At 41.5% G+C, this 27091-nt stretch overlaps 1 protein-coding gene across 3 annotated transcripts; it reads left to right on the top strand.

Moving 5' to 3' along the window:
• The first annotated feature begins 6820 nt into the window (after window positions 1-6820).
• On the top strand, window positions 6821-26977 carry LOC108093451 (limbic system-associated membrane protein). 3 transcript variants are annotated; one of them, XM_017193525.1, is made up of 12 exons: window positions 6821-7083; window positions 12264-12448; window positions 12955-13052; window positions 16582-16727; window positions 16782-16843; window positions 18989-19147; window positions 22584-22712; window positions 23061-23198; window positions 24235-24387; window positions 24451-24504; window positions 25091-25183; window positions 26004-26977. In XM_017193525.1, the coding sequence occupies exons 2-12, from the start codon at window positions 12328-12330 to the stop codon at window positions 26201-26203; spliced, it is 1353 nt and encodes a 450-aa protein (XP_017049014.1). In that variant the 5' UTR covers window positions 6821-7083; window positions 12264-12327; the 3' UTR covers window positions 26204-26977. The 3 variants fall into 3 exon arrangements, with proteins under 3 accessions (XP_017049014.1, XP_017049016.1, XP_017049015.1); XM_017193526.1 differs by having other exon boundaries at window positions 6978-7018; XM_017193527.1 differs by lacking the exon at window positions 25091-25183.
• Window positions 26978-27091: the final 114 nt, after the last annotated feature.

The raw sequence follows: 27091 nt of genomic DNA on the forward strand, positions 1-27091 counted from the left end.
AAAGAGAAAAAAGGGACGCAAGCCAACAAAGAGCTGGCGATCATCATCTAATCATCCAATCAACTTGGCTGCAAAATAGCCAAACTTTGCATAAATATGCAAAATATTTTAATTTCGAAAATAGATTTTTGTTGATATTAAGTATTTTTTTAATGAGGAAACTGAGGTAAAGGGGTTAATCCTAGTCACCATACGCTGTGTAGGCGCTGCATAAATCTGTTAAATGAATATAACTGCCAAGATTCCAAAAAGAAATGCTACAAAGTTTTCTAGTAAAAGGGACGAAAGCATTGAATTTGATCATGTACATAGAAACCAACAAATTGTTCGATTCTTAAGTCAGAGCCACTTAGGAACCGTATTTGACCTAAAAAAATTATTGATTTTTAACGGAAAAAAAATTAAATTTAAAACGACGTGGTTTTTTTTTACATAGTTAAGGTGTATAAATAAACGATACATGTATTTCATTTTTAAATCAAAACAAAAAATATGGAGCGCACAAAAACACGACCACTCGCTAAAAAAGAGAGAAAACATTTTTATAATGTTTGTCAAAAAGCTGAGATCATAAAGCTCATATTCAATATGCTATAGGTAGAAACAATGAAGGTTTTAGCTCAGTTTGTACAAATTGTTAAGATGCCATGATATATGACCGTCATTATGGGCGCCCTGATCTTTTGATTAAATTAATCCTCCAGTAACCGTAAATGGAAAGATCTGTGCACTATTTTTGGTAACAAAGCTTCTCGATCCCCATGCAAAAGGTTGTTTTGATACGAGCCTAATTTTTATATTTTTTTATTTATATATTATGGGGGAGGTAACGTAAGCTTCGGCTCACCAAAGCTAATTAAAAATATTTTTTATTTTCCTTTTCGAGATGGGAAAAAGCTATTTAACAGTTTTTAAATGTTCTGCATTTAGTTTTTTGGAATAATGGGTGTTCATTTTACATGAATTTTGTAATTTCTCATAAGCACAGAGATTATTATTAGTTACTTTATTATAGCAGAGAAAAATGCACACACATTTGCTTAGTTTTATAAAATTTGCGAGAGCGTCCCATAAACACATTAAGTGCAAAAGCAAAGTCCGACTTATAAAGTTGATATTATTATCGATCTGAAACCCGAGTGCAGATGCATTTAGGACAATCAATATTAACGTGCAATTACGTCTATGAAAAGTTTAGGTTCTCACCCCGTTAATGTCTTCATTTTATGTAACGATCAGAGCGAAAACTTGCATCTATTTCCATATAATCATATACTTTTATGGACTTTTAATTGGCAATTTCCTAAGATAGTTGGCAACCTTGACGCTTCGTCTATAACTCACCCAGAACTTTTGTCCATTAAACGGCGCCGTAAAAGCGAAAATACAGTCATAATTTATGGCAGTTAAGCAGCTAACAAACTATCCTGCAGATACAGCTATCCCCCGGTTCCCCAGTTCCTCCAGGAGCTTTGCATGTTCAGCCCCCATCACCCATCGGTGGGGGATGTCCCACTGCGGCGGTGGCTCCAAAAGTTGGGGTGGCAGGTGAAAGAACTGCAGCTGTCGTCGTCGCATCCAGCACAAAACGCGGAAGCGAGTGAAAAGCAATTATCAGGTGTCAAAATTTATATTAGGGAGTCCCGAGCTGAAAAAGGATACCGACCAGGAAGCAAAGCAAAAGAGCCAAAACAAGAAACTTGAAAACAACTTGGGAGTCCTAGGACTAATGTACTTAAAAAAATCGGTACATAAATAGAAATTAGGAAAAAGTAAGTTGGTTACTATTTAAGTTTTTACCTTTAATCGTATATTTAACATACGTATTTTAAATTAGCTTAACGGGCTTTAAACATAGTTGGCGACTTTTTAGTTTGTTATATCTTTAACATTTATTTAATTTATTTTTCACTTGTTAATTTCTGTACACCTAAATTGAATGTACAAACTAATTTCAATTTTAGCTTCTTTGAACATTTTGTATTTTATTTACTCTAGGTTAATAAGTATATTTTTAAATCTGCTGATCTAAGGAGGTTAAGAATTTGTTCTATTTTTGGTTGTTAAGAATAATAGTTTTAAATCAACTTTACATTTTTTTGTAGAGAAGAAAAGTCCTAGCACTGCTTTGCCAAACTTGTTCGAAGTGTATTACTAACCCTTTCTGTAAAAATGATTTGTGGCTCCAGTGCATTGGCACGCAATGGAAAGTTTGTGATGAGGAGAAGGAGGGGACAGATAGGACCCCTTTTTACGGACGCTTCATAAAAACCTTTTTATACTGCATAGAATTTGTTATTGGAATGGTTAGCCGCCTCCCTCCGCTATTATTTATTGGCCGTGTGCGTGTGCTGTGCGAAATTGTACTATATGCCTATTATAACGACGTGGAGGGAGGGAAAGGGGAGGGGGTTGATTAGCTCCCGAAAAGAAACTGATATATATGAACGACCCAGAGGAACAGGGGAGGTGGCCAGTTCAAATCAGTGCCTGGCACGGTTATTGAAAACCCATTTTGCGAGTGTGTTGATTCATATATGTATGGGTAATTTTCCGGTCTGGCTCATTGCACTTTCCACACTTAATGGAAATCTTTGAAAAAAAGTTTCACGGAGCACTAAAATTTAATTAAATGATAAATCTTGAGGAACAAGTTTGAAGCACGACTGCGTCGATTGCAGTCACTTTAATTAAATATTCGTTTCAATTGTTTCTGCTCCTTACCAACCACTGTAAAATTTATTCGATGTAGAAATAAAAAGATTTTAAGTGGTGGATAGTCGGGCAAGAATGCTTTGAAAATACTCAGTGATTTGGGTGCCATAGTTGATCAGAACTCGTGTCGTTAAAATTGTCGTTGTTAAATCATTGTGCCTTAGAAAACGTAGTGTTAAATGCATTAACTATGGGGTATTATTAACAGTTACAGCTTATGTATCTAAAGTCACTTTTTGAAAAAGATTTCAATTTTTAAAAATTAAACTAGAGAAAATTAAGGCTCCTTGGAAATGAATGGCTTTGTTGTTACCAGTATATTACGCCTCAAATTCAAAAACATAAAGTAAATAAATTAAAAGACACTCTTTTGAATATTTTTTTTTTTTTTTTTTTTGTTGGTAAAAATGTTTATTTGGTATTAACTAGCTTACTGTTACCGCTGAGGCAACTTAATCTAGTTACATCTAAGAAAAAAACTAAAACAAAGAGATCAAATGATCATATATACAGGCTAGACATTATCCTACATTAACTACATTTACATACACTGACGAGCAAAACTGTAACACGATTTCATTGTTTCAACTTCAAAGGTCTGTAACTTTTTTTCTAATGCACGGATTTGGAAGATCTTAGTCTTGTTTTGTAGGTTATATTATTTACTACTATTAAGTAAAATTCAAAGCCATTTGATATCAGTTAAAGAAAATGACGCGCCAAACTGTAAAAAAAGTCAAATGTTACAGTTTTGCACTCTGGTTATTTTTTTAAGAAATATTTTTATTAATGATTTTTTAATAGTGAGTTCACATCCCCTTGGACTTTTTTAGCTTTTCTATGAGTCTGGGCATTTTTTGGGTACACCGTCGTACCATTTCCGGGGGAATATCATTCCATACGCCCTGTTGCCGCTCTTACAACTCCTTCATTCCACTTGGAGGAACTGCATATTTCTCCAGCTGCGATTTCACATGACTCCACAAGTTTTCTGTTGGATTCATGTCGGGAGATTGTGGTCGCCACTTCATAGATTAAAATTTCTGTTTTGAAATCCAATTTTTTACCAATATGGACGTGTGCTTGGGGTCGTAGTCTTGCTGAAAAGCGCATTTTTCGGCAGAAAGACCCAACTTTCCAAAATTCCTTTGGAAGATTTTCTTGTAAAATGGATAGAAATTGCTCCTTCCGCATTATTCCATCGATTATCAACAAGGAACCAACTCCATTTAAATTAATGCCCCCCAAACCATGATGGAACCCCACCGTGCTTGATAGCGAATTGGGATACTGTAAGCCATTGCTACCAGTGTCTTAAAAAGCAAGCAATTCCAAAATACTTTTGTTTTCAAGGTTTTATGGTCGGATGAAACAAAAATTAATCGCTTCGAGTCAGATGGGCGCTCTTGGTATTGGACTAGAGATCCCACGATCCAGTCACCAAGGAATGAGTGACAAGCCGCTAGCGGTTCCATGGTTTGGGGGAGCATTCATTTAAATGGAGTTGGTTCCTTGTTGATAATCGATGGAATAATGCGGAAGGAGCAATTTCTATCCATTTTACAAGAAAATCTTCCAAAGGAATTTTGGAAAGTTGGGTCTTTCTGCCGAAAAATGCGCTTTTCAGCAAGACTACGACCCCAAGCACACGTCCATATTGGTAAAAAATTGGATTTCAAAACAGAAATTTTAATCTATGAAGTGGCGACCACAATCTCCCGACATGAATCCAACAGAAAACTTGTGGAGTCATGTGAAATCGCAGCTGGAGAAATATGCAGTTCCTCCAAGTGGAATGAAGGAGTTCTAAGAGCGGCAACAGGGCGTATGGAATGATATTCCCCCGAAATGGTACGACGGTGTACCCAAAAATGCCCAGACTCATAGAAAAGCTAAAAAAGTCCAAGGGGATGTGAACTCACTATTAAAAAATCATTAATAAAAATATTTCTTAAAAAAATAACCAGAGTGCAAAACTGTAACATTTGACTTTTTTTTACAGTTTGGCGCGTCATTTTCTTTAACTGATATCAAATGGCTTTGAATTTTACTTAATAGTAGTAAATAATATAACCTACAAAACAAGACTAAGATCTTCCAAATCCGTGCATTAGAAAAAAAGTTACAGACCTTTGAAGTTGAAACAATGAAATCGTGTTACAGTTTTGCTCGTCAGTGTATATACATTTATGATATGACCCTTGATGGTAAATCGGCTGGGTGGCATCTTTTTAGGCGTCTTCTCGTCGGTTGCGCTGTTAGCTGTCTGGCCAATGCATTAGGGTGGTTTCCAAGGCGTTGCACATAGCCGGTTGCCAAGTTTTGAAGAACGTCTCCGACCTTGGGGACCTTCAGGTTCCTCTCGATGTCCCTATTTCGGATGTACCAGGGGACGCCAGAAATTTTCCTCAAAACTTTGGATTGCGCCACCCTAATTTTATTCAAATTCGACTTCGCTGCAGTTCCATATATTTGGAAAGCGTATTTCCATATAGGGGAAAGGATCGCCTTATATATTGCAATCTTATTGTGCAGGGTCAGCTTGTTCTGTGGTGAGAGCAGCCACTCCATTCGCTTGGCCTTCTGCAGGACAGAATGCTTCACCATTGTGGTGTGAGCTTGGAAGTTGAGCGTCCTGTCGAGTATGACACCCAGGTATTTGTGGGACTCTTTGTGCTCCAGTGTAGAGCCCGACATAGTGATCTCACCACAGGACTTAGTTCTCGTTGAGAAAGTAACGTTTGCGCACTTACTGCTGTTGACTCCTATGTTCCACTTCTTTGCCCAGTTATCGAAGCTGTGAACATAGGTTTGTAGAGCTTGCCACGCTGTGCGGATAATTGGGCTTCTCGTCAGCACGGCAGTGTCGTCGGCAAACGTTGCAATAAGAACATCGTTCTCATCAAATCCTGCTATCGCCCCAGCGGTTGGCATATCTGCTGTGTATAGTGTATATAGCGTTGGCCCAAGCACGCTTCCTTGTGGGACGCCTGCACATATTGGCTCTTTTGAATAGAATTTTTTTTGGGACTCAGAGTTCTTGTCATTTTGGCGTTAAGTTCAGGAGGATATTGCTTGATAATCTACACCTTAACAGCTTTACGATATAGTCACCCGATTTGTATCAGAATAAAAGGTTGGGACAAGATTGTACAAAAACGTGATGCTTGGTGAAACTAAACACTTGACAAATAAAAGTAGAGTTTGGTAATCTTATAAGTCCTAAAATAAACAAAACTATTTAGAACGCTTTAAACTATTCTGTATCAAATCGACTTCTTGTTCTGATTGACCAGAAGCAAATAGTCACAAAAATGGGTCGACAAAATAATTATGCCAATTTGAGTACATTATAAAATTGCATTTCCGATTCTAACCTGTATTGAAACACTGAAAAATTGTTACTCGTAGTTTTTTTGCATGTGCATCCCAGATTTGTTACTTAATACAATAAACCAGAGCCAGAGAAATTTAGTTTTCTTACGAAGTTCTTCCAAGGAAGCATGTGATAATCCCCCTTTCCCACAATCAGATGCCACGACCAATGACAACTCATTTTTCCGCCTCACGCACTGGGTTACTATCACCCCCGAAAACCCCTTTCCCCGGAGGAAGGTTAACCCTTTGCTGCGCCCCAGAATTCATTCATAAATGTGGCCTCCAGTTTCACGCGCCCAAAAGTATGCAGAGAAAATTTCCCATCGCTCGAGAGGCGTTCAATCGGCTTTCAACCGAGTGGAGAGCGCTTCAGCCGTGGTGAGTTTCCCACGCACACCCCCCATTGGGCAGCACACACACAAGCACACACACACAGTCCAGGTTAGAAAAAAGAAGCACAACGAAGTGAAAAGCGCCCGCCAACAAAAAGCAAAATAAAATGCGGCCCAGCAACAACAAAAATCACAGTTGTCTGATTCGCTCGCGACGCCGCCGCCCACCCCCTGCCACCCACTAAGCCCATCCCACCCACACACACGCCCACCCCGCCCCAAAAGGACGACGATTCGCCGGAGGAGCATCTTCGGAATCGCTCGGCACTCGCTGCCACTCGCTCCTCGCGACTTTTGTTTCGCCCTCGTGGCTTTAGTACTTCGACAGCGTTCGGTTCGTGCGGTTGGCCTGCTCCTTGGTCCTTGGTCCTGCCGGAAAACCAGAGTCCCTGAACAGAATCGCGAGTGTTTTGCCGCCAAGTGTTGCGTTCGCGTTGCAAGTGGCTTGAAAGATGATAATTAAAAGCCAAGAGTGACTGGGCAAAGTTCTTAACAAGAGCTGTTTACTGCTTTCCCAGCTATCGAAAAATTAAGTCCGCTAACGTGTTATTATGTTTCATTAACAACCAAGAAGATCTGTTAATTAATTACCATAGAAGTATGCGAGTGCATTGCAGATGCCACACAATCGTTGTTTGACAAACACTTTTCAGCAATCAAATAGAAGCAGATATTTGTGGGAAAGCATTATGGCAGCATTCAGATTGTCAATATAATGGACATGAAAAGTATCTCTAACGATCCCTGAAATAACCACTTTAAATTCCGTAAAACTATGGAAACCCCTCCCAATATAGCCCATTTGTGGTGCATACTATGGGAAATAAGTTTGCCGAATAGTTTTCTAATCATTTGCCTTGATTTGGGCCACCAAAGGCATTCAAAAATAATTTGGAGAATTTTCGGGCACATCAACAACAAGTTGAACTCGCTCGCGTGCCAAGTCGCGCGCGTTTTTAGCCGCTTGTTGGCAATTTAGCCGCGACTTTGGCGACGTTTGCAGTCAGCTGCGTGTTCGCCGTAATTATATTTAAAATAAAAACAAAGCCGCGTTATTTATGAAGCAACAACAATCGGGCAGCAGCAACCCTCGGCGGTCAATGGTCGTCACATGATTTGCCGTCCAACTGCAATGCGTGTGGCTGATGTGTATCCTGAAATTTGCCTACAAATGTGTCTGGCCGAGCACTCGACGCAGTTTGTTGATGTTGGCCAGGCCAGGAGTGGCGGGCTTAGGCCGCCAACAATTGCATATTTTATGTTTCACGGCTGCCGACTGTAATTTAAAGTTCATTGATATCCATAAAGCGCAGGGCAGTCGCTCGGGGGACGGCCCATGCAAATTCGCTGTCTGTTGCCCATTTGTTGCAAATATGTTGCGGCTATTCGGGTGCCCCGGATTTAATTCATCCCCACACCGGCGATTTCCCGGGGGACGCTCCGGCCTGTTTTCGATTTATGGCACTCTCTATCATTTGCATTTTACATATAATTTCTGATCAGTTGTTATCTGCTGATTGTGATTTCAGCTGGCCCTAAACCCAAACCAAAATCGAATGTGCAGGCTTAGATGGAACGGGGCAGATGGGCCTGAAAATATATTATGGAAATTAAAACATGTTGACTCAAGTTCGGAGCTCCGCTCTTTTGCGGTGCGGGAATCAAATCCCTTAATCCATTCTACACAACCAACTGCAAATTGGCCTGCATCTGTGGGCCGGCCCGGCCATTCAAAGAGTTCCGGCTGTCTGCTGAGCGGGATCGAAACGGCTTGCAAGCCCCTTGCCAGCTTGACATAATAGCCAACATGTGAGGAACCGGCTGCCTCCATTGTTGTTGCTATTGTTAATAACAAGCGATAATAATCAACTTCCGTGCTGGAAAGTGAGCGGAGGAGAATTCTGAAAACCCGAGCGAAACTTTGCGCACTTGAAGGCCCGTCAGGTGAACGGTTTGAGTTATGCAAATATTATGCAGGAACTGTTAGCTGGGTCCCCCCCTTCTGGGCTCGATTCAAAATAAAATGCTGGACGGCAAATAATTTTTGAAAAATGTCGAAGTGGCATCGCGATAAAGGGCGAAATTTATCACGTGTTAATTAATGTTTGCGTTGGAAATTGAATTTGGCCCAGCGAAAAGATTAGCTAGTTCTCTGTAGGAAATTAACTTAGTTTTTGCAAACGATTTTTCGGGGTGAATTTCATTTTAAAGAAAAATTCCCTTTTGGCGGACAAAACAAATAGCAGAGGGAGCAAGGGTATTGACATTTTGCTATAACTCACCAGATTATTATTATACACATCGGAGCTTGGAAAAGGGAACTGTGCATGTCCGAACCCATAAAAATAATATACGACTCGGACGCCACAAAATTGCCATGAGTAGCTCTTATTATTTGTCATAAATATTTGGACTTTAGAAATATTTAGCAGTCAGAAGCTTGAACAAAGGCAAAGCTAACTAGACTTGATTGTGTGCGGCTAGATATACGCGCGAAAATAATTATTGAATTTAAAAACCAGACTCAAGCAAGTAAACAATATTTTCCAAAGTTTTGCCCAAATCAAATTGTTTTATCATTTTTACGACCTGATTCGTAAAAATGTTCCAAGCATTTTTATTTCAATTAATGAAAAGAATATCAAAGAAGCAACATGTTTTGTGTAATTTAAAATCTTTTATCCAAGTTGCTTTAAAAAATCAATGAAGACTTGGTGACAGCTGTATACTATAATCAACCAATTTATTTATTGGTTTTGTTATATTAAAAACAACTTGTTTATCACGAAATTTGGCAACATTAGTTAAGGTCGTGATTTTACTAAAAATGGCTCATAATTTTGTTGATGTAATAAGGTAGACCTGGGCCCCAAACAATTAAATCTTATAAATTTAGTATTAGCGATAAAATATTCTCAAAACTTCATTGGACTGCAACAAATTTTGCAATATCGAGACTCAGCCCCAGTTATATTGAATATGTTGTGTAGAGTAAATTTAGTTATTAAGGCAACATTAATTGCATTGTAGCAGGGGCGGACCCAGGGGGTGGTCCTGGGGGTCCGGACCCCCCCAAAATCTCAGAATTTTTCAAATTCCCTTACAGCATTCGGTCTTTTAACCATATAAACTAAAAAATTTTTTGATCGGACCCCCCCAAACTAAAAAATTTTCGTGCGGACCCCCCAAAATTTTTTTCTGCGTCCGCCCCTGCATTGTAGCATTACGGGTAGAATTTTGGGTACTCAATTAATGAATTAATGTGTTTGAGACCCTGGGGCCTAACAAAGAGTAATTTTTTTAAGAAATAAGCGTATGTATATCTAACCTAGGAGATTGGTTTAGTGATTAATTTGTATCCAAATGGAGAGTTTTTTAATCGCTTGAAAATATATCAATGGTTGTGAACACAGAGTAATGAATAATTTCTGGAGCGTCATCAATACCACAACAGGCCGAGTGTCCGAATAAAATGCGTCCGATCCGAGTATGCAAAGAGGGACTTTCGACACACTCGCCTCGATATGGCTTCGGATTGTGGTCAGGCTGGGAGCAGGAGCGGGTCTACAGCCAGAACCATCACCTGTCCCTGTCCCTGACTCCGGCTCCTGACATGGCCCGCATGCCCTAAATTATTAATAATATTGCCATGCCCATTTGCTAGACGTTTTTAGTGCCTACCGCCAGTCTTGCCACCCCTCCCTTAACCATTTGCAGGCCTGTCGCCTGCCTGTTGTCTTTTGTAGTCTACTTTTCAGAGCATGCAATGTGGATTGGATGTGTCTGTGTGCAGTACGACAAAGGACACATACCACACATGCCGGCAACTTTGCTTTCAATTCCGCTAAATTATGAAAAAATCAATACCAACTCAGAGGGGTTGGAGGGGGGAGGAATTTTAATGAAATGTCAGTTTAAAATGGTTCCTGTCAGTTTGCGGGCGCCAGAAAGTAGGCTTTTATTCTTACCAAACCGAAATTCGTTTGCATGTTAAGATTCATGGTCGAGTCAGCTGGAAAGTTAATCAAGGTTTCCCAATCGTACGGGCGGACTTTGGAATACATTGATATCTGGCCCTGTCACCCCATTATTTGTTTTAGGCTTTAAAAAAAACAATTCATTAAAAAATCGACAAATGTGGACAACAGGAAAAGCCAGAAAGTCAAATATATCAGTAAAAATAGTTATGCCTATAAAACTTGTTCTTCCAATTAATATGTTGATTAAATTGTAAACAAAAATCGACAAGTTCTTACAGAAATGTCACTGAAGATACGAATTAAATTCAATTCCTTAATGTTCCTCCTTTAAAGTCTGAGTTAATTGCTTATTTGCTTAATAATAATCAACAAGAAAAGCCAACAACTTTTGGTTGTTGTTTTTTTTTTCTAAATTTTGTTAGTTAAAGAAGCTATTTTTGTTAATATATCTGTGTGAAACTGACACCAAAATCATTTTTTATTATATTTATTTAATTTCTAAGAAACAGTTGTTTTAGTTTAAATGATTTCTGACTTTTGATACTTTTAACTTTCTTTATATCCATTCTAATGCGCAAATGATTTACTGAAGAGAAAAGTTATGCTAACGCTAGATAAATAGTAAGACAGCTTAACTCTCTTGAATGATTTGGGAAAACCAATAGACTATATAGAGCATAGCAAAAAATACCTTTTTACTTATTTAAATATTTAGTAACTGCCATGGCTTGAATTAAGCACCGAAACGATCCGTTTATTATCCAATAAAGACGTTTCCAAAAAGTACTACCACTGAGTACTGCTGCATTTCAAAAAAGTCGCTGCATTTTTTTGGTGTCCCCACGTCGCTTGGGTTGGCCCTTAAAAAGCGAAGGAGAACTCAACTCAGCGCCGACATAAAGCACAACTAAACTATTTCAGACATATCCGAGGTCCGCAGGGATGAACGATTTGATGCTTTATTTACGAGCTCACAGCGATGCGGCTCCCAGCGAAACATTTCATTTCCGTTCCGTAAACAGTTTTGCCCCCTGCCACGTTTAAAAGCCGAGAAACACAACGAACGGCTAAAATGAAATGAGCAGAGAGGAGAGCATGCAACACCTTTTCCAGAAGATAGTTGCAGGTTGGTAGTTAATTTCTGGCAGCTGTTCGCCTGCAGAATTTACTCAGCCCGAACACGCAAAATAAGCCAAGAGCGAGGGTCCGTAACTGGGCAAAGAAATATGTTGGCCCGGCCCAAAGGCACAGGATACGTCCGGAGAGGAAGGCCGTGGGCCCTCTTCCGCGGCTAGGTCCTCCTGCTTTAAACTTGAAACTTTTAATTTGGCGTATTTTCGACCGGCATCGCGATTATTGTTTGCCATTGTTTCGCAGTTTTGATTCTGTTTTCAAGTACTTTTGTTGAACTTTGCCCTGTTGCCTGTTTACGCGCATAAATAGCAACAGCAACGGCCAGAAGTTGTTGCCATTAGAGGCGCGCTAATGACTCCAATTACGAGGCGCGCGGATATTGCCCACTCAACTGAACCGAAGTTAAGAGCGGTTACGGTACAGGTGCGGGGGGCCAACGGGAAGTAAAGGTTTTGCACTCCTTGTTTGTCTTCCTGCAGGGCCCTGAGCCTCGCCAATAGTTGCCTTCAGATCATTCTATTCAGATCAACGAGCAATTGCAAGTACTTCCCCAATAGGAAGATATTTTTACTATATGATAACTTAGAATACATGAAAAGTTTTATTTGTTTGTTCGAACTCATCTCCAACTAAACAAATTTTTACAACTTTTGCGGAACAACAGATCCCTGCAAACCAAGTGATTAGCTAAAAACACAACACAAGAAAGTAAAGGACACATTTTCAAAATGCAAGCAACCTCTTCTCTACGCTGTTTCCACACTTGTGCGATAAAAGTCGTACTGCTCCTAATCCTGATGAGTCAACATTGCAATCCTCAGAGAGTGGAGGTGCCAGCCGAAGTAATCGGTAAGTCGGTTTTTTCGAGTGGAACAAAACAAGTTTACTCGTTTGACCTTTGTGTGGTAAATTAATGCTTTTAAACGCTTAATTCGTCTCTGAAAAACTTAAGTTTTTGCCTAAAACATAGTAAACAAATTTTGTCGTTTGGAAATACTCTATTTATTTATATTTAACTGTTATAATTTACCATTTTTTTAAATGATTCAAAAACAGGAATCCGGTAATCCTTTCATTAAAGTTTAAAAATCTACCAGAATTAAATTTTTCTTGCTCGGATTTAGCACACTGATGATAACACTGATGATGTTCTCATATTTCCGAACGAACCATTTGGAAAATGATTATTGTCCCACACAGAAGAACGTTTGTTTGTTGGCTGACAGAATTAAACATCCCACAACAGTGTTCATCATAATCGTTATTTTAGCGAGCACACTTTGCGTTATATTCCAATTATTTTCCAATCAAGCACGACCACGCTCACCCACGAATATCCCTCGACTTTATTACAGTTGATCCCAAATTCAGTTCTCCAATCGTGAACATGACAGCGCCCGTGGGACGTGACGCCTTCCTCACGTGCGTCGTCCAGGATCTGGGTCCTTACAAGGTGAGTGGAGCGGGGAGCAATCCGTTAATAACCGAACTTAAATTAGCAAATCAGCTCGGCAGCTGTCCCGGGTCCGCCGCTCCTCGGCGGCCCTGTGTTGGGGGCTCAATTACACACTCAATAAGCAGCCACAAACCGAAACCGACCGCATTAATATTCATTAACATTTCACCATCCCGGCAACGAGCGCGCAATCTCAAAGACCAAATCTCGACACCAAAAGCGGGCAGCAGGAGTTGAATGGCATGAATGGCGAATGGTCGGGGGGAAAGTGAAAATAAAAACATAAACAGGGATATGCCGGCTTACGGATGACAAAAGCGAAAATCACATAAAAAGTAATTGAAATATGAATGAGGACGTGTTAAGCGAGTCCTGGACGCCGGAGTGGCGTCCTTTCCTCCCCGGACTCTCTGTTTTATTTGTGTTTGCATTTGCATTCGTTTGTCTCGTTTGTCGCGTTTGTCTCGTTGGGGGAGCAAGTGTATCCGTATCCTGATCCGCACCGAATCCACACCGAATCCACAGTCGGCCGTTGGCAGGTGAACGGGGACGTGGATCTCCATTGAAGTGAAAAGCTTTGTCCTCCCACTTCGCCTGGGTTGCAGCCGGCGATGTTGTTCCTGCGAACATCAAGGGGAGCCACGAAGGACACCCTCAATCTGTGCCGTGCACAATTAAGCACTGTTCCGCTCAGAGATAATTGAGCAGGCACTTGGGTGTAATTACTTACTTTATGCTGACAGCGCTCGGGGACCCGAGCAAACCCAAATTCAATTTAACCGAAAATAATTCATTAGCCTTCGATTGAACCGACTGGAAATTAGCCAGTATTTAATTTATTTATGTGCATACTAAACATGCGGCTTCACAAAAAAGTCAACTAGCTTCTCGTGTTGACATGTCGTCTGGATGGAGCTCCACACCCCCGTTCCACCCGAAGGAGGGAGTAAAGGGTTGGCCTCCTCGTGCTCCCCGCTCTCAAAATAACTCAGCTTTTTAGCTCACAAGCTGCGTGCCTTATCGCATAATAATTTAGCTGGGTAATTGTACAATGACGAGCTTCTACGTAGGATTGTGTGGCGGTGTGTACGTGTGGGCTGAAATTTCTTAAATAGTTCTGTGAATAGATTTTTCGTGTATAATTGAACAGCCATGCATGCTACTTATGTTCATGATTGGCGCCCAGCCCTCGCTACTAAAAGCTAGACAAGGTATCACCGAAATTTGATTACAGTCAGTCGAGTTTTTGTACTTCAATTACTCCTCGCAAGTATTAAAACCAGTTTAGACATAAACGTTCATTGTTATTCACTAACAAATAATTACAAATGTTCCTTTTTAACGCCAGATCTATACGCTTTCTGTATTACATGATTGCACCAACTTTATGGCCCATTAATTTTTATACTTTCTGTACACAAAATTTAATCGCGGCTTTAAAAAAACATTGAAGCTATTTCCAAACAGCTACAAGGAAGAGTTGACAAACGTTGCCAAAACTTTTAGAAATTTCAGCCTTCAAACAAGCCAGGGGCACTTCAAAGTTTTTTTAGTCACAAAAGCCCTCTTTATTTATTTACTTTTGGTTTTTTTTATTTTTTAACAAAAGCGTACATAAATAAAGTTAGAAAATTGACAACCTCTTATTTCATTAGTTTCAGAAGGCTTTCTAATATGAACTTGTAAAGGTTTAGCTAGGAAGGAATCTCACAAATTGTGAAGTGTGTTCTATTTTCTTTTTTCGTTTTAAATTTGATAGATAACTCCAAATTTATAATAGCAGAGCTTTCCGGAAAACTGATATTTCTGTTAATTTAATGTCAAAAGAAAGATTGTGAATACAAAGAAAAGGCAAAATAAAACAAGAAAGGAAGCTAGCTTCGGCAAGCCGAAGCTAATATACCCTTGCAGTCATCAAATATTTCGAACAGAATACACAAAGGCTAAACAACATCGAAGCAACGACGACTTTTCTATTAATTTTTCATATTTTTGACTAATGTTCATATGGCAGCTATATGATATAGTCGTCCGATTTTGATGAAATTATATTTGTTATTCAAGAGTCGTTAGAAAACTCTATTTTCCAAAAATCATGATTTTCTGATGAGAAATAACGATCTTATCATTTTATTTCCGTTAATTCTATATAGATTTTTCGATCTTTCCTATGGCAGCTATATGATATAGTTGTCCGATTTGTATGAAATTTTTTTATCAACCAATGCTAGTTAACAAACTTAATACTCGAAAAATTATAGTCGTGTGATGAAAAACAATGACGTTATCAATTAATTTCCATTAATTCTATTTATATTTTTTGATCTCTCCTATGGCAGCTATATGACAGAGTTATCCGATTTCGATAAAATTTAACCCGAAATTCAATAGTAACTAGAAAACGCCATGTGGAAGAAATCAAGTCGATCTGATCAAAAACAACGGCGTTAGAATTTTGTTTTTTAATCTCTTGTATTGGAGCTATCCTATATAGTCGCCCGATCCGGCCCGTTCCGACTTATATACTGCGTGCAATAACTACACACCTTTTGGGAAAGTTTCAGCAAGATAGCTTTAAAACTGAGAGACTAGTTTGGGCAGAAACGGACAGGAGGACAGAAGGACAGACGGACAGACGGACAGACGGACAGACGGACAGACGGACAGACAGACAGACAGACAGACGGACAGACGGACAGACGTACAGACGTATTTCGATTCAGATGGTGATGCTGATCAAGAATATATATACTTTATGGGGTCTAAGGTGTCTCCTTCACTGCGTTGCAAACTTCTGGCCAAAATTATAATACCCTTTGCTCTGCAAGGGTATAAAAACAACATCTAATGAAATGAGACTTAAGATAGCCTGTCAACAAAGAATAGAAGGAGACAATTTGGCTCCCAAATCAAATTAACGAATATGAATAATATAACTAGTTCTAGACCGATTCGACCAGTTCATTAAACTTAAAGGTAACTGTTCAAAGCAGACCGCCAGAACCTAGTCATGTGCATATAGGTGTACCACTGCACCTGCAGCTCTCTTGTGCGGTCTTCAAACTACTCTCGTTGTCTCATTTTTATCTCATCTATGTCTATGTCTTATCTATTCAACTAAGCTACATTTGAGCACCTTTGTATGAGGCCACGCTTTCGTCTGGCCCCCAGTTCAACTCAGTTCACATGCATACAACATACACATTACGCATATCCCACATTCGCACACAACTAACAGTTTGATCATAGGCAGTTGCTGCTCCGGAGATCGCAAAAAAATGTATTTAGTTAAACCTTAAACCATCTAAATATATTATTAAGGGTAGCATATTTGTTGTCTTTTTCCCAAACAGTAAACATATGCATAAACAACTCTTAGGAAAATATCGAAAATAGGATATCTGTGAATATTTTTTGAAGAATTGCTGCACTTTTCCAGATCAACCGCAGAAGTCCTTGGCATATTAATTTTTGAATTTTTAATTGAATAAAATAGTGAGAGATAACTCATCCAAGTTTATTGCAGGTGGCGTGGCTACGGGTCGACACTCAGACAATATTGACCATCCAAAACCACGTAATAACGAAAAACCAACGCATCGGCATCGCCAATTCTGAGCACAAGACCTGGACAATGCGCATTAAGGACATTAAAGAGTCGGACAAGGGCTGGTATGCACTTTGGGTGAATTCACCAGCTCGTCATAATAATCGGAAACATTTCAGGTACATGTGCCAAATCAACACAGATCCGATGAAAAGCCAAATGGGCTACCTCGATGTTGTGGGTAAGTGGACGGGGAAATGCGAGTGGTCTTTTTGCTCATTACGTTTCGGTTGTCAAACAATCATACGCCCCGTTGCCGGGACTGGTCTCCCATTGTTCGAACCGTATTACGCGAAATAAAAATATTAAAAAATTAAACGGAAAGGCGAGTGAGGCGAACAAAGCGTTGCTGCCGTGCGCAAAAAGAGAATAGCACCGTGGCTTATTAAATTTCACCGGCTAATACGCGGACTCAGGGCAAACTCTGCCAACGGAGCTCACCGTGGGCGACTTCTCGTTGCGAGTGCTTAAACATGTTTAACCGTCCACTGAACCGCAGAAATTGTTGATTTTGAATTAAAACGGCACCGCAGCAGCGAGAGGCATCGTAAGAAATGGCTGGGAGCCGCCTATGAAGTGCTCAACGCGCGCATTTCGGCTGTCCATTTGCGGTCGCTCTGCCCCGCCTCCCTCTATACCGCCTCTATATCCCCTCTATATCCCCTCTAAATCCCCTCTACATGCCCCATACCCCACTCCTCCCGAGCCCACCCAACTGCCTAAATACCTCTTGCTGGCAAATCTAAATCAAAGCGCTAAATATTTTAGCCACCATTGCAGTCGGCGCGGCATTCACCGGCAAACACGAAAAAGTATAATCAACTGTGTGTATTTGCACTGGATAATCAGCGGGTGAAGTACAGTGGAGCAAAACTAGCTGGTATACTTGATTGGGTAAATAACGTTTATAATTAAGCCTGACCAAATGGATCAGTTAGAAAAGTTTCTAAATGATTTCTCATTGAAATAACAGATTGCTACTGGATCTACGTTTATGCGAAAACTTATTGTTCCAAGTACTCGTATCACTTTTAGAAAAGGCTTTTTAAACTCATACCACTGTAGCCCGCTCAAAATTGTTTCGGGGGAAATCGAGTGGAGGCGGAAAATCGGCCACGGGAAACATTCGAGTTGCGAGAAACTGGAGGGTGGCCTGTGGACGGTGGTCGCTCCTGATGATTTTCGTGACCGAGTGCAGTTAAATAGTGGACGACAAACCGTAGCGGAAGCGGCACAGCTCTCACCTTTTTGGATTTCCAGTGTCCCCTCCTGAATCCTTTTTCACCCCGGACAACGAACACGCGTGCAGGATGCGCACATCGGAGTGGATTATACTCTAGTGGCGACTGGCGTTCGCGACATCCTGAAGATGAAATATTCGTAATGCAAAATTAAAACCTTTGCGTACAACAACTAGTTATACTCCCACGATTGATTATGAAGTACCAAACCAATTCAAATTCGGACCAGCATTCAAGTGACTAGGATTGTGCCACCATTACCGGCTTCACTTACCTGGCCCCACCTTGTTTTCCAAGGGCTCAGAACGGATTTGGAGATCCGAAACCCACCACCAGTCACCAGTCCTGCCAACTTTCGGGGCTGCAATTTTCCCGCTCCCCGGCTAACCTTGGCCACTTAATGACCATCCAGTGGTCACTGGCCAGCACACGGACTGACTCACTCGCTCCCGAGCTTAACAAGCTGTTTGTCAACACCAGCACATTTTTTGGTCATTTACCGACCACATAATTGCGGGATATTATATGCATACAGCCCAGGACCTGCCCCCTGCGGCCGCCGAGCGCCTCGTCCTGGCATTATTACGTTTTCACGGTTCATAGGTTTCCGCTGGGGGCGTCCGTCCGCCTCTTTGTCCGCTTTTCTGTCCGCTTTCTGTCCGCTTTTCTGGCCGCTGTCCTTACCGCAGCTACGGTTGTAATAATTTGTGTGTTTCGGGACATGTGAAAAGTTTGTCCTTAAAACAAAGGCGAGTGCGAGTGCGAGGACTCTTATTTCGCCAGAGGGTCGAATACAGGCGGGAACATCTCTGGGGCGGAGGTCGCGAATGAATCACTGCCTCCGTCCACCCGGGGGCGCCATATAAACAATACGGCTAATTATTTAAGCGAAGAACTCAAAATTTAAATTATTTAAATCGATTGCAGCCCATTCCAGCTCTCATTCCGCTCTCCCTTTCTCTCGCTCTCTCTTTACATGTGGAATGCATTATTTTGCAATGTTCGCTATAAATATTATCTAACCACGACAAACGTCTGGCGACCTCGATGGCAACCCGATGGCCGACTACCGTTCCTGGCTGCAGTACCGCCGGATATCCTAGATTATCCTACGAGCACGGACATGGTCGTTCGCGAGGGCAGTAACGTGACGCTCAAATGCGCCGCTACCGGTTCGCCAGAGCCGACAATTACATGGCGACGTGAAAGTGGAGTGCCCATCGAGCTGGCCAGCGGAGAGGAGGGTAAGTCGGCTCGCATTTTGGTAGCCCGGGTTCGCGCACTGCGAACAATTCAATGAGCTGAAATTTGGGATATAAAATATGATTTGTAGCCCATATATTAGGGGAATTGTAGTTGGAAATATTAAAAGTCTTAATCAGGGGTTCGGTTCAAACAACCTTTTTCTACGATAACTTGAAGACTTTTTGTTGATCATACTAATCAAATGTGCTCCAAATCGTCCTCCGTAAATCTACTGAAAAATCTTCGTACTGTTGCCAGTTTTTTTGACTTTAAAATATTTAAATACAACAGCTCTTTTTTTGTTTGGGCGCAGCTTATGTCATACATTTTATATTTGTATTATAATAATTTGAGCAATTCAAACGAGCTTTTAAGCATTTAAGCAATTTAAAAGGTTACACAGCAAACTAAATCTATTTATATACTAAGCTAATATATAAAATGTAATATTCTGCATTTATCTGCATGCTGTCAGCAGAATCATCATCAACCAGATGTAATGTGAGCCAATAATTAAATTAAACTATCCGAAATTCGGCACATGTGAACTTTGGGCCTGACCCCAGATGGCTTCTTCAACAGCTTGACCTTTTGTGCCGGGTTTTCGTGCAGGCTTAAATTGTGGATAGCTTATTTTCGTTTTCTCGCAGTACAGTAAAGCCTCCCCTCGGCGCCCGCCCTCCTGATTTGTAAGTACCTTTGCTGTTGTTGCCGACTCCGCCTGCATGAGGCTTTCCATCCAACATTTTGGAGTACTTTTACACAAAAAGGCAGCGGCAACGAGTTGGCCATCAGCAGTTATAGCCACAGGCCGCCTCTCTACCGAGTCCTGCCCAAGGCTATCGAGTGGTAACGAGTGGGTTGGCTGGTTGGGTGGTTGGCTAGTTGGGTGGCGGACTGTTGGGTGGTTGGGCAGCAAGCCCATCCCGTGGCCATGGCACCTGCAGACTGCAGCTCGACCAGCATGCGAAAGCTCCACCCGTCCTGTTTCGACGTGTTTCGTCCTGTTTGGATGTTGATGATGATGATGACGTCTGACTGACAGAATTAGCAAATGGTTAGGGGCCGATCGTTGGAGCTGGCCAACTGGCGGGTGGTGCAGTCCAGATTTGCTAATTGGCCTTGAAGTGTTCGCCAGTCGAGAGCAGTTCCAAACTTCGAGTTCCTTATTTGGAACGTTAGCTCACCCCGAACCATTTTCCAGCCACATAATCGTTGTTTTTATAAACATATTTGTGGTACTTTTTTCGGTATTCAATTCAGCCTTCTACTTCAAATATTTGCTTGATATTCAATGTTTAACGTTGATCAATTCACTGTAAAAAGTTCTTGCTTAAACATTTATACACAAAAAACGAATACAAAAATTAGATAGGAGCGTAGGAATTTTTAAGATTTTCTTACTTTAGTTTAATACACATAATTTCAATAATGACTGCTGACGTTGTAAGGGATGTACACAAAAATGTACACCGTAGTCAGCCAAAAGCACCGAATGCAAATAATAACAGAACTCGAATCAAAGGTGCTGCAGAAAAGATCCTCTGGAAACCCGCAAAACAACAAACGCAAACCAAAAAAAAAACCCATACGGCTAAATGAGAGGATGCAAAAAATCAGCATAAAGAGAACAAAAAGCTGGCGAAATGACCTTTTTGCCGGGCTTAAATGGCTGCCACCCAATCCAGCCCTTTCTCGGCCAAACGAGTATACTTCCTGTCCGACAACTTCCCAGTCCGATTTCCATTTCCCGACTTCACTCGTGTGTGGTGTGCTTGGCAGTCAGGCTAGACTAGATTGCCAGTCGGGGGCGCTATAAGGTTGCTCAGCGATGGGGATCTTCGGGAGGGAGAACATCATGAGCACTTACCCTTTAATACCTGGTAGCTTTAATTGCTCACGTTAGCTTCTTAATTAATTTCTTTATTAATCTACGTATCTCTGGTTTGAAAACCAACTCTTAGTCATGGAACTTAAATACCATATTTAAACTAATTATAATTAACTATTCAGATTGAACTTTAAAAGTGGTTTTCATAACAAGACAGAAATGTAGTTGTCTAAGTTGTAAGCAAAAAGAGAATAACAACGACCTTGTTTATCAATATTTCTATTGTTAATATGAAACGTGCTTATTATACTTCAACGTAGTAAAGGAGACTTTCTATTTATCCATGAGTTAACCTAAGAAACTTTAGAATTGTAATAGTTGCCTACTACTTTTGATAATAGCTGTAAGCACACTAGCGCATATTATCATGTTTCTAGAACAAAAGAGTATTTCGAATTCTATTTTCAGTGTGCTCCATTGTGTGTAGTCCCCCTTGTTTTTCTGACCAAAGTTTGTTTCATTTGAAATTTGATTATTTCGTTTCGTGTTCGCTGCTGCTGTGAAATAAAATGGAATCGGCTGAACAGAAGTAAAGTTTTACGCCATGGCGGGGCTCAAACCAAATTACACGTTTTTCGTGGCTATTACGTTTAATGACCGCACTGTGAACCGTCGGAGCCGAGCGAAAAAAAGGTGGAAGAGTTCGGCTAATAAGCGACTCGGTGGCCCGAAACGGTCCCCGGCTCAAAAGGCCAAATCAATAAACGAAAAATCAGCATATTATTATGTCCCGCAACTCTGCCTAACAATATCAAGCGCAAACTAGCCAGAACTTCCGGTTCCGGCGCACCCAAACAGAGCCACGTTTATCCGAATGGTCGTCTGTGGTGTTGCCGGCTTAAACCAGCCTCAGTGCCGTTTATATAATGCAAGCCCAGTTCGACTGTGATAACAGGATGTTTGTTCGGATCCCGAGGGGGAAGGGTGGTGCCATAAAAGGCAACAGCTTCTAGGATACATATACATTTGTTGCGTTGCTCTCAACTTTTGTTGAATGGCCACAACTGAAACTGAACTGAGTCTCGAGCTTAGAAGTTTTGTTCACAATTTTGTTGCTACCAGGTAATTATAACTCGGTATTACTTCGGCATAGCTTTTTAAGAGGAAAATCTAGCAACGAACCAAAAGAAGAGTTTTGTGGCTACACTTCCATAATAATAACATTATTAAAGTACTTAAAATCGATATGCAAGCAAGATTCGCGGTTTTTGATCCGTTGATCTTACACAAAAATAAGTATCTTAACATATTTTTACTATAATCAGATGCTGTCTGATCAATAACGTGTATACTTTCCCTCTGTCAAAAATATATATATAAATATAATATATATATATATATATTCAGCTCTACAAAAGATATTTTTATTTAAAAATAATAAAAACATATTGGAAAATTTACCAAGCTACCTTATAAGTAGCAGTTTAACCAAATGCGTTCAATTGCGAATGTATCTCCTTTTCTATAGTTTGTTTTATACATTATTCGAATGGGTCATTATTGTAATGGTTCAAAGTTTATGTTTTTATAATTACTACTTTCAGTTCTCAGCATCGAAGGCACTGACTTAATAATACCGAATGTTAGACGTCACCATATGGGTGCCTACCTGTGTATAGCTTCCAACGGAGTTCCGCCCTCGGTGAGCAAACGGATAACACTAGTTGTGCACTGTAAGTACTGAGCAATAGTGAAAATATTAAAACACTACGGGTTCCGGAAACCTACAATAAACGTACTATTTACAAAATTAATGATTTTGTTTTACTGTTCTGGCCATCTTAAACAGTTTATTCCTGGTTAAGAACTGCCAGATTGTCTTTTTCTTGGCAGAAAAAATTAACAAAGTTATACGTTAACTTTAGGACATGCGAAAAAACTAAAATTTTTAATTCTTGCTTTGGCGAATGGGTTGCGATATAAATTTAAAGTTTTTTTTCATACGGGAGGAAGACACATAAATTTAGGAATTAACAAGCGTACAGGTGCCTATTTTAGTTAATTTTTGTTTTCTATTCCAGTCCCTCCAATGATCACCGTTCAAAACCAACTGATTGGAGCTGTGGAGGGAAAAGGAGTAACCCTTGAGTGCGAATCGGAGGCCTATCCCAAGTCGATCAATTACTGGACCAGGGAACGCGGGGAGATCGTACCACCGGGTGAGAGAACTATTGTAAAACCAGAGTTTCAAAAAGCGAAGAAATTATGTATATTTGTATGCCCTTGTAACTCAGATTAGGAGAGTAGGTCAGGGTTTCCACCTCAGTTCCAAGTTCGATCCTAATGGTCAAAGGATAAAAACAATCTTTTTAAAAAACGGATATATTTAAGTACTTTGAAGAGATGTATCAATCTTAGAGTTAGAGTGTCGGTGAACAAGTGTTTTCGCTTCACAATGATATGATTTTAATTGAGTGCCACTGTTATATTACCTCATATTCTGTGAATGCCCCTGAGCATTCAAGAGGTCATAAGCCGCGCCGGGCACATTAACACATTAGCACTAAGCCCGCAGTCCGGAATCCTGAGTTCGGAGTTTGGAGTGAAGAGTGAAGAGTGAAGAGTGCGGAGTGCGGAGTTTGGAGTGCGAAGCCAAATCAGACGCGACCAATCCCTCGGAGGAGAAGGGGCTGCCTTCCCGGCGGAACTCACTGCCAGCCAGCAAACCGGCGAACTGATGACCGCCGAGTGCGAACTCCACGCGACAGACGCAGACACACCGAAAAAGTTGTTAATTAGCTGATTTAGTCGGCACTAACACGGAGATACTCGCAGCAGGACCGCAGTCCTGCGGTTTCCCGACTCTCGGCGGTGCGGCGATGTGGCAATGCGGCGATGCGAGGCTCGAGGCGGCGACTTGGACTGCCATTGCCGTTGTCATAACTGGAAATTAAATTAAATTAATTTACAATTTTGTTTCTGGCAGGTTTTAATTGACACCAGAAAAACCGAATAACCCCTCCGAACCCCACCGAACCCCGCTGCCCGGAGATCGGGCCTCCGGTGTGACATGAGTTCGTGCATAAATTTATGCCTGTCAGCAACATTGTTGAAACTTTTGCCCGGCCGTACTTTCGGTCGATGTGCGCGTGACATGCATTTAATTATTAAATAACGCAAAATTTCAATTAAATATTAATTAGTTTATTATTTTAATGAAATATTAACTCGGAAATCAAACCTCTCGCGTTGCAGGCGGCAAATACTCGGCGAATGTCACGGAAATCGGAGGCTATCGCAACTCGATGCGGCTCCACATAAATCCCCTTACACAGGCCGAATTCGGGGCCTACCGCTGTGTGGCAAAGAATTCCCTGGGCGACACGGATGGCACAATCAAGCTGTACAGTAAGTACCAGTGTCAGTACCCTTTTTGGATTGGTTTTGACGGATGAGGTGTGTCTCCAACAGGAATCCCGCCGAACGCAGTCAACTACGTGGAGAACTTCGAGGCGCGCCACAAAGGTAAGTAACTTCTTAAACGAAGTACATAACTCTGGAAAAAGAAAGAAAGTCAAGCCGGAGTGTTGAATACCCTTCCGTCAAGAAACGTGCAAAAGTCGGCGTGCCCAATTCCCGAAAGGTGGAAGAGGCGAGGCGAGCGCGAGAAAAGCAAAATTTAATAGCCACTTGGCATAAATTTAAGATGAGCCGCAGATATTCAGCTTGGCCGACCCGCGTGGCAGGAATCATGGGAAATATAAAGCTGGGCGAAAAGGTAGAAGGCGAGGAAAAAACGCATAAATAATTCATACGCCATGCAAATCCGTTTCAAATCGTCAACGCCACGGATCAGGTGGCTGCTGCCAGACGGGTGAAGGGATGGTATAGGGATGGGTTAGGGAAGGTAACGGATGGGAGGGGATGACACTGAAGCAGGTTGAAGCTGCGGTTGTTTGCGAGTAGCTCTGGAGGCAAAAAACAGCGACAAGTCTATTATGAATATGCGCTGCAGGTCCGATTGCTTTTCGGCAGTAATTTAAAGATACTCGTACTCCCAGTCAGCCAACTGGACTGCCGCCATTCAATAATGTCTCGTTTCGGTTCGCAGGCAAGAAGCGGACGAAAGGCTCGGAGTCGCACCATCCTTCGAGGGCCCAGGAGCACAGCGGCGAGGACCTGGAAAATCCGGGAAAAAGAAAAGGTAAGAGAACCGCTCCAAAAGCAGAGAGAGTGCGGCGAGTGCGGCACGCCGATTAGGGTTATGGGCCATATTTCAAGCGTTTGCCCTGCGGTTTGGGTCCAGCTTAACAGGCCACTTGAGACGGGACGAAGGCTATAAAAAGGGACCTCTTCCCCGCGACCCCCACAGCTCGACAGATTTTCACACTAATTTGCAAAGAGTGAGAAACGAGCGGATAGCAGAGGGCTGGGCAAGAGGGAAAACCGTAGCATACTTTTTTGGGCCAGGTAGAAGGCAAAGTTTTCCGCTCTTGGGTCTTGGGGCGTAATTGTATATCAATAAACACGCTCGGCTTGGCATTTCGGCCATTTAATGATTTGTAAATACTTGGCCACAATCAAATAACTTCACTCCCGGAAATCGGTGGCCAAAACTTGGAATCCCTGCGCTTTGTTCACTTTTATTGAGTAAATTGAGTAAATTGGTGGGAACTCACCTTTAAAGTTCCTATTTTTTGTATTTACCTCCTATAAATAATTAGTTAGCTAGGAAACAAAATTTATTTGGGTTGAAATACCTTTAGCTGAGCTGAGTTTTGATTACTGCATATTTAGCAAGTACAAGGCACTCCAAAATGACAATTCTTGACTTGCCTTTTCAAATCCGACCAACTAATCGCTGGGAAGTACCTGTGAGTCTGGACTTGTGGCCTTCGCCAGGGCAACCTCCGAGCAGGCTAGCTAATCACCTCTCTCAAAAGCCTTATCCAATTTCCGCCGCTGCCATCCCGGCTGAACCTCCCATCCCACCCACTAAATTTAGAGTGTCCCCTCTTCCCCAGCCGATTTGAGTCTGAGTGCGGAGAGCATCGACAGCATGTACGGATCCTCGGCATCAGGGATGCGGCGGCAGGACCTCGGCGGACTGCTCCTGCCAGTGGCAGTGGCAATGCTCCTGCTCCTGACGACGGCGATGGCGATGGCGGGGGAGCTGCGGGGGAGCCAGATGACACTGCCGCCGCAAAGAGTGACGCGTGTTTGACACAGACGCCGAGTTGACATCGACATGGAGTCGCCGCTGGATCGCAACTTGCACCCCGAGATGGAGATGGAGATGCAGATGGAGATGGAGCCAGAGCCGGAGCAACCAGTCCAGACTGCAGTGGCCGGGCAATGATGGCTGAGTTTGTCAATGCCAAACGCTACTGGGCGGTGAAGATTTATGGCGCGCTGCGGCTGCTCTCGGCCAAAGTTTGTCAACGCGAATTACATATATCAAATCCTTGGTGCGGCGCGATTTCCGCATCTGTAGCCAGTAAGTAAACTAGGCTTCCTAACTCCCGATGGCGCGGTGGCTCAGCCGTTGGCTTCTTGACTAGAGTTGGGGCTGGAGCTCAGCCCAGTTGCAACCTTTGTAAGATATCGCAGATTGCAAGCCACATCGGCACGTGTACATAGACGCATGGCAAGGTTTTCGTATAACTCTAGACTGGAGTTGGCAAGGGGCTATGTATTATATCACTTGTATAAACCAAATATTTATTTAAGCGTCCCACTGGACACCAGTTATTTTGGGGTAAAAAACTCCAGTAGGGCGAATGGAGTGAAATAGTCATCCACAAAGAGTTAAAGCAACCAGTATCATATCCGGTATACATAACTATATCGCAAACTGCAAGGAAAAATAAATATCCGCCAAAAGCTTTACGGCTTGAATGTAAAAACAAAAATTATACATTAATAGGCTCAGCGGCAGGCTGTGTTTCCCGATATTTTTAATCAACAAAAACTGATTTTTTTGTTGCTTACCTCGCTTCATTGCCCAAAACGTTTTGTACATTTTTAAAAAGTTTAACAAAATTAACATGTTTTTCAAAATACATATCAATAAATTAACATTCGAAGGGTAAAAAATGTAATATCTTTCATT

This window comes from Drosophila ficusphila, unplaced genomic scaffold (genome assembly GCF_018152265.1).
Source record: "Drosophila ficusphila isolate 14025-0441.05 unplaced genomic scaffold, ASM1815226v1 contig_636, whole genome shotgun sequence".
NCBI lineage: Eukaryota > Metazoa > Arthropoda > Insecta > Diptera > Drosophilidae > Drosophila > Drosophila ficusphila.